The sequence below is a fragment of the Salvelinus namaycush genome, unplaced genomic scaffold (genome assembly GCF_016432855.1).
Source record: "Salvelinus namaycush isolate Seneca unplaced genomic scaffold, SaNama_1.0 Scaffold312, whole genome shotgun sequence".
Classification (NCBI taxonomy): domain Eukaryota; kingdom Metazoa; phylum Chordata; class Actinopteri; order Salmoniformes; family Salmonidae; genus Salvelinus; species Salvelinus namaycush.
In genome coordinates this window covers 92,433-103,134 of record NW_024060031.1, presented here as the reverse complement: position 1 = coordinate 103,134, position 10,702 = coordinate 92,433, and the positions used below count along the sequence as shown (strand labels likewise).

Sequence of the window (10,702 nt, the reverse complement as noted above, 5' to 3'; positions counted from 1 at the left end):
CTCAATGCCATTGGATGAATCCCGGAACATATTCCAGTCTCTGCTAGCAAAACAGGCCTGTAGCGTAGCATCCGCGTTATCTGGCCACTTCCATATTGAGAGAGTCACGGGTACTTCCTGATTTAGTTTTTGATTGTAAGCAGATATAATAATGGTCAGATGTACCAAATGGAGGGCGGGGGAGAGCTTTGTATGCATCTCTGTGTGGAGTAAAGGTGGTCTAGGATTTGCCCCCCCCCCCCCCTGGTTGCACATGTGACATACTGGTAAAAATTTGGTAAAACTGATTTAAGTTTGCCTGCATTAAAGTCCCCGGCCACTATGAGCGCCTCTTCCTTATAGAGTAATTCATGATGGTTCATATCTTCCATCAGTTTAGAGCATCAATCGACATTCATTCTATTCAAGTGCATCCCCTCTGATGGGGTTCAAGGGTAGTTATGCTATAGGGCATCGGTATAGCTTGGGAGAGGGGAGGCTGGATGTGTGTGTGTGTGTGTGTGTGTGTGTGTGTGTGTGTGTGTGTGTGTGTGTGTGTGTGTGTGTGTGTGTGTGTGTGTGTGTGTGTGTGTGTGTGTGTGTGTGTGTGTGTGTGTGTGTGTGTAAACAGACATGAGGTGGCATCACCCTAGAGGGAATGCAGCGCTGTCAATCAAAATCTTGACAATAATACCATAATTACCCCCCAGGGTGGTTCAGATGGAGCTTACCTGTGTCCCAAATGGCACCCGACTCCCTATATAGTGCACTGCTTTTGCCTGATGGGCCCTGGTCAAAAGTAGTGCACTATATAGGACAGAGAATGTATTAAAAACGAACTAGAATGTGATGTACCTTGGGGGTGCCGGTTCTTGTGCCTCGTTTTATCCCCTCCAGTCTAAAATCATCCTCATCATCACCAATCATGGAAGAGGTACATAGACGATGTATTTGTGCTCTGAGAAGGAAGTCAGCAGGACCTACACTGTGCTCTGAGGAGGAAGTCAGCAAGACCTACACTGTGCTCTGAGAAGGAAGTCAGCAGGACCTACACTGTGCTCTGAGAAGGAAGTCAGCAGGACCTACACTGTGCTCTGAGAAGGAAGTCAGCAGGACCTACACTGTGCTCTGAGGAGGAAGTCTGCTGAATAAGAGCTGTGAATGCAGACTGATGAGAGAAAAATAAACTCTCTGGACGTATGGATCATTAAAGAGAACTAGATGGTAACTTGACAAGTAAAGTTGTGGGGCTATCCTAAAGCTCATTAAAAGTATTTCTGGTAAAGTTTTAATTTACTATATAAAGCAAAGCAGTTAAATACAGTATAGTCAAAGTTAAATGTAGAAAAATAATTGGTCTGATTACTTTGATAGACTACTCTATGTCAACATTATTACTTTGGATTGTGGGCAGTAAGATCCCCAAAATGTCTAAACTACAGTTGTTGCCTGTGAAAACTGATAGAAGAAAGGACAAAGAGATCTTCTGTCAGGAAATAAAAGGTAGGATCGTGTGGACTCGTAGGAACACAAAGCCACTCTGAGTCAATCATGCTGTGGGTTTCAGATAAATAGATGCACCATTTATTTTTGAAAAATGTTCAGTGTGAATAAAGTATGATTTTAGTTGAATGATGATTTGAATGTTTTAGGCTACTATTTGGGGAGAGAAATATGATGGCGTATCTAGTGATGTTAGAATGGAAGAATGGAAGAAGATCAAGTTGTTATAACTTAGACAAAGGGTTTGAAGTTGTTGGAAAAGTGGTCAAAATAGCTAATTTGTTAAAAAAAAAAATTGCATTGTTGCAATTGCAGTGAATGGAATGTGGGAAGTAATGATGTCACAATGGGGCATTTAGAATGTTCAGTAAATGACATAAAAGTGGATGGAGGACAAAAAGAACAGCACATCTGCCACGCTGATCCTCAACACAGGGGCCCCTCAGGGGTGCGTGCTCAGTCCCCTCCTCTACGCTGATCCTCAACACGGGGGCCCCTCAGGGGTGCGTGCTCAGTCCCCTCCTCTACGCTGATCCTCAACACAGGGAGCCCCTCAGGGGTGCGTGCTCAGTCCCCTCCTCTACTCCATGTTCACCCATGACTGAAAGACCAAGCACAACTCCAACACTGTCATGGTTCATGTGAGGTCAAATGACATTATGAGCGGCAGCTCAGAACAGTTGAAAATGGATTTTAAAGAACTGATTGGGTCTCTACCTGACACCGACAAACATCCCATAATATCTGGCCCTCTGCCCTCCCCAAATTGTGGCATTGAACGGTTCAGCAGACTTTTAGCCCTCCATAACTGGCCACGATACTATTGCAGCTCTGTGAGTGTAACATTTATTGACAATACTCATCCAAGTATTTCTGACCAAATTATGAAAGAAAATGATTAATTATTGTTATTTTGAATTCTGTAAAGTAAGTGTGGAAGAGGTGAAATTATTGTTGTCTATCAACAATGACAATCCACAGGGGTCTGACAACTTGGATGGAAACTTACTGAGGATAATAGCGGACAATATTGCCACGATATTTCCAACAGTCTTGAAGGAGTTCCCACATATGCCGAGCACTTGCTGGTTGCTTTTCCTTCACTCTGCGGAACAACTCATCACAAACCATCTCTCCTTCTTGGTCAAATAGCCCTGGCCTGCAATTTCTGAGGCTGGTAACTCTAATGAACTTGCTTTCCTGTGGCGGTACTCATGAGAGGCAGTTTCATCATAGTGCTTGATGGTTTTTGTGACTGCACTTGAAGAAACGTTCAAAGTTCTTGAAATGTTCCTGATTGACTGACCTTCATGTCTTATAGTAATGATGGACTGTCGTTTCTCTTTGCTTATTTGAGCTGTTCTTGCCATAATATGGACCTGGTCTTGTACCAAATAGGGCTATCTTCTGTATACAAACCCTACCTTGTCACAACACAACTGATTGGCTCAAACGCATTAAGGAAAGAAATTCCACAAATTAACAAGACACACCTGTTAATTGAAATGCATTCCAGGTGACTACCTCATGAAGCTGGTTGAGAGAATCCATTTTTTTTATCAGGGGGTGCTGCAGTACCCTCAGCACCTCTACTTCCCGCAGCTATGTACAGAGGTATGGAGCATGTTACCCCAACAAGGAGGTAACATTTAGACCTCACTACTACAGAAGGCTTACTGGATTTCCTATCCAAAAACATTGACCCCTAGTGGTCTGAATATTGACTTTGACCTCAGGACCTTTTTATGAACAGTTATTCATAAGGGCCTGAGTCTTATAAATGAATATATTCAGCTTATCACCCAAGATATTCCCTTTGTTGATGGTGCTAAATATGCATTACGTTTGAACCAAAAGATGACATGTAACAAAGATTCAATTTAATGGAAATTATGAAACATATACAGTGCCTTCAGAAAGTATTCACATCCCTTTACTTTATCCACATTGTGTTACAGCCTGAATTAAAATTGATTACATTGAGATTTGTGTCACTGATCTACACACGATACCCCATAATGTCAAAGTGGAATTATGTTAATACAAATTATTACAAACTGAAATGTCTAGTGTCTATCAGACCTCAGGATAAGACCCAGGTGCAGACAGTGGGCAGGCAAATGACAGGTCAAGGGCCGGCAGAGAACAGTAATCCAGGGCAGTGTCACAAGGTACAGAACGGCAGGGTCAGGGCAAGCAGAATGGTCAAAACCCGGAAAGCAGGGACTCGAGGGAAAACAGGGACTCGAGGGAAAGCAGGGACTCGAGGGAAAGCAGGGACTCGAGGGAAAGCAGGGACTCGAGGGAAAGCAGGGACTCGAGGGAAAGCAGGGACTCGAGGGAAAACAGGGACTCGAGGGAAAACAGGGACTCGAGGGAAAACAGGGACTCGAGGGAAAGCAGGGACTCGAGGGAAAACAGGGACTCGAGGGAAAACAGGGACTCGAGGGAAAGCAGGGACTCGAGGGAAAACAGGGACTCGAGGGAAAACAGGGACTCGAGGGAAAGCAGGGACTCGAGGGAAAGCAGGGACTCGAGGGAAAACAGGGACTCGAGGGAAAACAGGGACTCGAGGGAAAGCAGGGACTCGAGGGAAAACAGGGACTCGAGGGAAAGCAGGGACTCGAGGGAAAGCAGGGACTCGAGGGAAAACAGGGACTCGAGGGAAAACAGGGACTCGAGGGAAAGCAGGGACTCGAGGGAAAACAGGGACTCGAGGGAAAGCAGGGACTCGAGGGAAAACAGGGACTCGAGGGAAAACAGGGACTCGAGGGAAAGCAGGGACTCGAGGGAAAGCAGGGACTCGAAGGAAAGCAGGGACTCGAGGGAAAACAGGGACTTGAGGGAAAACAGGGACTCGAGGGAAAGCAGGGACTCGAGGGAAAACAGGGATTCGAGGGAAAACAGGGACTCGAGGGAAAGCAGGGACTCGAGGGAAAACAGGGACTCAAAGGGAAAGCAGGGACTCGAGGGAAAGCAGGGACTCGAGGGAAAGGAGGGACTCGAGGGAAAGGAGGGACTCGAGGGAAAGCAGGGACTCGAGGGAAAACAGGGACTCGAGGGAAAACAGGGACTCGAGGGAAAACAGGGACTCGAGGGAAAACAGGGACTTGAGGGAAAGCAGGGACACGAGGGAAAGCAGGGACTCGAGGGAAAACAGGGACTCGAGGGAAAACAGGGACTCGAGGGAAAACAGGGACTCGAGGGAAAACAGGGACTCGAGGGAAAACAGGGACTCGAGGGAAAGCAGGGACTCGAGGGAAAACAGGGACTCGAGGGAAAACAGGGACTCGAGGGAAAGCAGGGACTCGAGGGAAAGCAGGGACTCGAGGGAAAACAGGGACTCGAGGGAAAACAGGGACTCGAGGGAAAGCAGGGACTCGAGGGAAAACAGGGACTCGAGGGAAAGCAGGGACTCGAGGGAAAGCAGGGACTCGAGGGAAAGCAGGGACTCGAGGGAAAGCAGGGACTCGAGGGAAAACAGGGACTCGAGGGAAAACAGGGAATCGAGGGAAAGCAGGGACTCGAGGGAAAACAGGGACTCGAGGGAAAACAGGGACTCGAGGGAAAGCAGGGACTCGAGGGAAAACAGGGACTCGAGGGAAAACAGGGACTCGAGGGAAAGCAGGGACTCGAGGGAAAGCAGGGACTCGAGGGAAAGCAGGGACTCGAGGGAAAACAGGGACTCGAGGGAAAGCAGGGACTCGAGGGAAAACAGGGACTCGAGGGAAAGCAGGGACTCGAGGGAAAGCAGGGACTCGAGGGAAAACAGGGACTCGAGGGAAAGCAGGGACTCGAGGGAAAGCAGGGACTCGAGGGAAAGCAGGGACTCGAGGGAAAGCAGGGACTCGAGGGAAAGCAGGGACTCGAGGGAAAGCAGGGACTCGAGGGAAAGCAGGGACTCGAAGGAAAGCAGGGACTCGAGGGAAAGCAGAGACTCGAGGGAAAGCAGGGACTCGAGGGAAAACAGGGACTCGAGGGAAAACAGGGACTCGAGGGAAAACAGGGACTCGAGGGAAAGCAGGGACTCGAGGGAAAGCAGGGACTCGAAGGAAAGCAGGGACTCGAGGGAAAACAGGGACTCGAGGGAAAACAGGGACTCGAGGGAAAACAGGGACTCGAGGGAAAGCAGGGACTCGAGGGAAAACAGGGACTCGAGGGAAAGCAGGGACTCGAGGGAAAGCAGGGACTCGAGGGAAAGCAGGGACTCGAGGGAAAGCAGGGACTCGAGGGAAAACAGGGACTCGAGGGAAAGTAGGGACTCGAGGGAAAGCAGGGACTCGAGGGAAAGCAGGAACTCGAGGGAAAACAGGGACTCGAGGGAAAACAGCAGTATGGGAAAAACACTGGTAGGCTTGAGACAAGACAATCTGGCAACAGACAAACAGAACACAGATATAAATGCACAGGAGATAAATGGGGAAGATGGGCGACACCTAGAGGAGGTTTGGAGACAGATCAGGGTGTGACTGTGTCAATAAGTATTCTCTTTGTTATGGCAAGCCAAATTAAGTTCAGTAGTAAAAATTGTATAAGTTGCATGGACTCATTTCGTGATCAATAATAGTGGTTAACATGATTTTTGATTGACTACCCCATCTCTGTACCCCAAACATAAACTCAGCAAAAAAAGAACCCTGTCTTTCAAAGATAATTGGTAAAAATCCAAATAACTTCACAGATCTTCATTGTAAAGGGTTGAACTTTTACTTGGTACTCATCCCGGATCCGGGAGCACCCTCATCAGTAAAAAAGCTGACTAGCATAGCCTAGCATAGCGCCACAAGTAAATACTAGCATCTAAATATCATGAAATCACAAGTCCAAGACACCAGATGAAAGATACACATCTTGTGAATCCAGCCATCATTTCTGATTTTTAAAATGTTTTACAGGGAAGACACAATATGTATTTCTATTAGCTAACCACGATAGCAAAAGACTCAACTTTTTTTTCCCACCATTTTTTTACTGCATAGGTAGCTATCACAAATTCGACCAAATAAAGATATAAATAGTCACTAACCAAGAAACAACTTCATCAGATGACAGTCTGATAACATATTTATTGTATAGCATATGTTTTGCTTGAAAAATGTGCATATTTCAGGTATAAATCATAGTTTTACATTGCAGCCACCATCACAAAATCTCACCAAAGCAGCTAGAATAACTACAGAGACCAACGTGAATTACCTAAATACTCATCATAAAACATTTATGAAAAATACACAGTGTACAGCAAATGAAAGACAAACATCTTGTGAATCCAGCCAATATTTCAGATTTTTTAAGTGTTTTATAGCGAAAACACAATATAGCATTATATTAGCTTACTACAATAGCCAACCACACAGCAGCATTGATTCATGCACGTTAGCGATAGCGAATAAACCAGCAAAAGATATACATTTTTTCACTAACCTTCTCAAAACTTCATCAGATGACAGTCCTATAACATCATATTACACAATACATATATGGTTTGTTCGAAAATGTGCATATTTAGCGGCACAAATCGTGGTTATACAATGAGAATAGTAGCCAAACTGCAAACAAAATGTCGGGAGAAATCTTGGGAGAGGCACCTAATCTAATCAATAACTAATCATAAACTTGACTAAAAAATACAGGTTGGACAGCAAATGAAAGATACATTAGTTCTTAATGCAACCGCTGTGTTAGATTTTTAAAATTAACGTTACTACGACATACAGCGTGCGTTAAAGCGAGACCGCACCGAAATTAATGGCGGAATAATAGTTTAACATTTTTCGACAGAAATTACGAATTAACATCATAAATAGTTCTTACTATTTGATGAGCTTCCATCAGAATCTTGTACAAGTTGTCATTTGTCCAGAATAATCGTTGCTCGGTTGTAGAAGGTCGTCTTCAACTGTGGAATTAGCAGCAAACGTTAGCCATGTGGTGCAGACATGTCCAACTCAGCATAACGCAGAACAAAGAAAATCCCGAAAATCACAATATACTGATATAAACTGATATAACTCGGTTTAAAATAACTACATTATGATGTTTTTAACACGTATATCGAATAAAATCAGAGCCGGATATATCTAGCGCCTATAACAACAGCTTTTCAGGACGCAATCCTGAGGTCTGTCTCGCGTCATGACGAACGTAGAAAAGACTGCACACCCAGTTCCAAGAGCTCTTGTTCGGCCTCAGATCTACCTAGACACCCCATTCCAATTCTCACTGCTTACTGACATCTAGGGGAAGGCGTATGCAGTGCATGTAGACCCATAGATTACATTCAAATTTATAAACTGACCCTGGAACAGAGCCCCCGATTTCAGATTTTTCAGTTCCTGACAGGAAGTTTGCTGCAAAATGAGTTCTGTTTTACTCACAGATATAATTCAAACGGTTTTAGAAACTAATGAGTGTTTTCTATCCAATAGTAATAATAATATGCATATTGTACGAGCAAGAATTGAGTACGAGGCAGTTTAATTTGGGAACTAATTTTTACAAAGTCGAAATGGCGCCCCCCTATTGAGAAAAGGTTTTAAATGCTGTTTCCCATGTTTGTTCAATGAACCATAAACAATTAATGAACATGCACCTGTGGAACGGTCGTTAAGACACTAACAACTTACAGACAGTAGGCAATTAAGGTCACAGTTATGAAAACTTAGGACACTAAAGAGACCTTTCTACTGACTCTGAAAAACACCAAAAGAAAGATGCCCAGGTTCCCTGCTCATCTGCGTGAACGTGCCTTAGGCATGCTGCAAGGAGGCATGAGGACTGCAGATGTGGCCAGGGCAATAAATTGCTATGTCCGTACTGTGAGATGCCTAAGACAGCGCTACAGGGAGACAGGACGGACAGCTGATCGTCCTCGCAGTGGCAGACCACGTGTAACAACACCTGCACAGGATCGGTACATCCGAACATCACACCTGTAGGACAGGTACAGGATGGCAACAACAACTGCCCGAGTTACACCAGGAATGCACAATCCCTCCATTAGTGCTCAGACTGTCCGCAATAGGCTGAGAGAGGCTGGACTGAGGACTTGTAGGCCTGTTGTAAGGCAGGTCCTCACCAGACATCACCGGCAACAATGTCGCCTATGGGAACAAACCCACCGTCGCTGGACCAGACAGGACTGGCAAACAGTGCTCTTCACTGACGAGTCGCAGTTTTGTCTCACCAGGGGTGATGGTCGGATTCGCGTTTATCGTCGAAGGAATGAGCATTACACCGAGGCCTGTACTCTGGAGAGTGATCGATTTGGAGGTGGAGGGTCCGTCACCGTTTGGGGCTTTGTGTCACAGCATCATCGGACTGAGCTTGTTGTCATTGCAGGCAATCTCAACACTGTGGGTTACAGGGAAGACATCCTCTTCCCTCATGTGGTACCCTTCCTGCAGGCTCATCCTGACATGACCCTCCAGCATGACAATGCCACCAGCCATACTGCTCGTTCTGTGTGTGATTTCCTGCAAGACAGGAATGTCAGTGTTCTGCCATGGCCAGCGAAGAGCCCGGATCTCAATTCCATTGAGCACATCTGGGACCTGTTGGATTGGAGGGTGAGGGCTAGGGCCATTCCCCCCAGAAATGTTTGGGAACTTGCAAGTGCCTTGGTGGAAGAGTGGGGTAACATCTCACAGCAGGAACTGGCAAATCTGGTGCAGTCCATGAGGAGGAGATGCACTGCAGTACTTAATGCAGCTGGTGGCCACACCAGATACTAACTGTTACTTTTGATTTTGACCCCTCCCCCTTTGTTCAGGGACACATTATTCATTTTCTGTTAGTCACATGTCTGTGGAACTTGTTCAGTTTATGTCTCAGTTGTTGAATCTTGTTATGGTCATGTTAAGTTTGCTGAAAATAAATGCAGTTGACAGTGGAGGATGTTTCTTTTTTTGCAGAGTTTACAATTATCTGTAAGGTCCCTCAATAGAGTAATTAATCAACCACAAAGACCAGGACAGTATTTCAATGCCTCACTAAGAAGGGCACCGATTGGTGGATGTGTAAAAAAAAATATAGCCCTTGAGCATGGTTAAGTTATTAATTACACTTTGGATGGTGTATCAATACACCCAGTCACTACAAAGATACAGGCGTCCTTCCTAACTCAGTTGCCGGAGAGGAAGGAAACTGCGCAGGGATTTCATCCTGAGGCCAGTGGTGATTTTAAAACAGTTACAGAGTTTAATGGCTGTGATAGGAGAAAACTGAGGATGGATCAACAACATAGTAGTTACTCCACAATACTAACATTGTAGTTACTCCACAATACTAACCTCATTGACACAGTGAAAAGAAGGAAGCCTTCAGAGAATAAAAACATTCCAAAACATGCATCCTGTTTGCAAGAAGGCACTAAAGTAATACTGCACAAAATGTGGCAAAGAAATTAACTTAATGTCCTGAATACAAAGTGTTATGTTTGGGGCAAATCCAACAACACATCACTGAGTACCACTCTTCATATTTTCAAGCATGGTGGTGGCTGCATCATGTTATGGGTATGCTCGTCAGCGGCAAGGACTAGGGAGTTTTAAAAAAAATATATATAAATGGAATACAGCAATAAGCACAGGCAAAAGCCTAGAGGAAAACCTGCTTGTCAACAGATACGAAAACAAATTCACCTTTCAGGAGGACAATAACCTAAAATACAAGGCCAAATCTACACTGGAGTTGCTTATCAAGATTACATTAAATGTTCCTGACTGGCCTAGTTAGAGTTTTGACTTAAATCGGCATGAAAATCTGTGGCAAGACATGAAAATGGCTGTCTAACAATGGATCAACAACCAACTTGACAGAGCTTGAAGAATTTAAAAAACATGAATGGGCAAATATTGTACAATCCAGGTGTGCAAAGCTCTTAGAGACTTACCCAAAGAGACTCACAGCTGTAATTGATGCCAAAGATGCTTCTACAAAGTATTGACTTAAAGGTGTGAACTCCTATTTAAATGACATATTTCTGTATTTAATTTTCCATACATTTGCTAAAATTCACTTTGTCATTATGCAGTTTTATGTGTAGATGGTTGAGAAAAAAACTCTGTAATCCATTTTGAATTCAGACTGTACCACAACAACATGTGGAATAAGCTTTGTTTTTTCCATTTATTGAGGTTGGACGGTAGAGCGTGGGGGCGCACCGATTGGTGTCACCTCATTAAGCAGTATGTTTTACACCTGCGCTGGTTTCGCCATC

The 10,702-nt window shown here is 44.8% G+C and overlaps 1 protein-coding gene across 1 annotated transcript; it reads left to right on the top strand.

The window, feature by feature from the left end:
• The first annotated feature begins 904 nt into the window (after positions 1-904).
• On the top strand, positions 905-5,740 carry LOC120039938 (collagen alpha-1(XXIV) chain-like). Its single transcript, XM_038985253.1, is given in 3 exon segments — positions 905-913; positions 3,706-4,490; positions 4,492-5,740. Coding segments are annotated over 3 exon segments (2,043 nt in total).
• Positions 5,741-10,702: the final 4,962 nt, after the last annotated feature.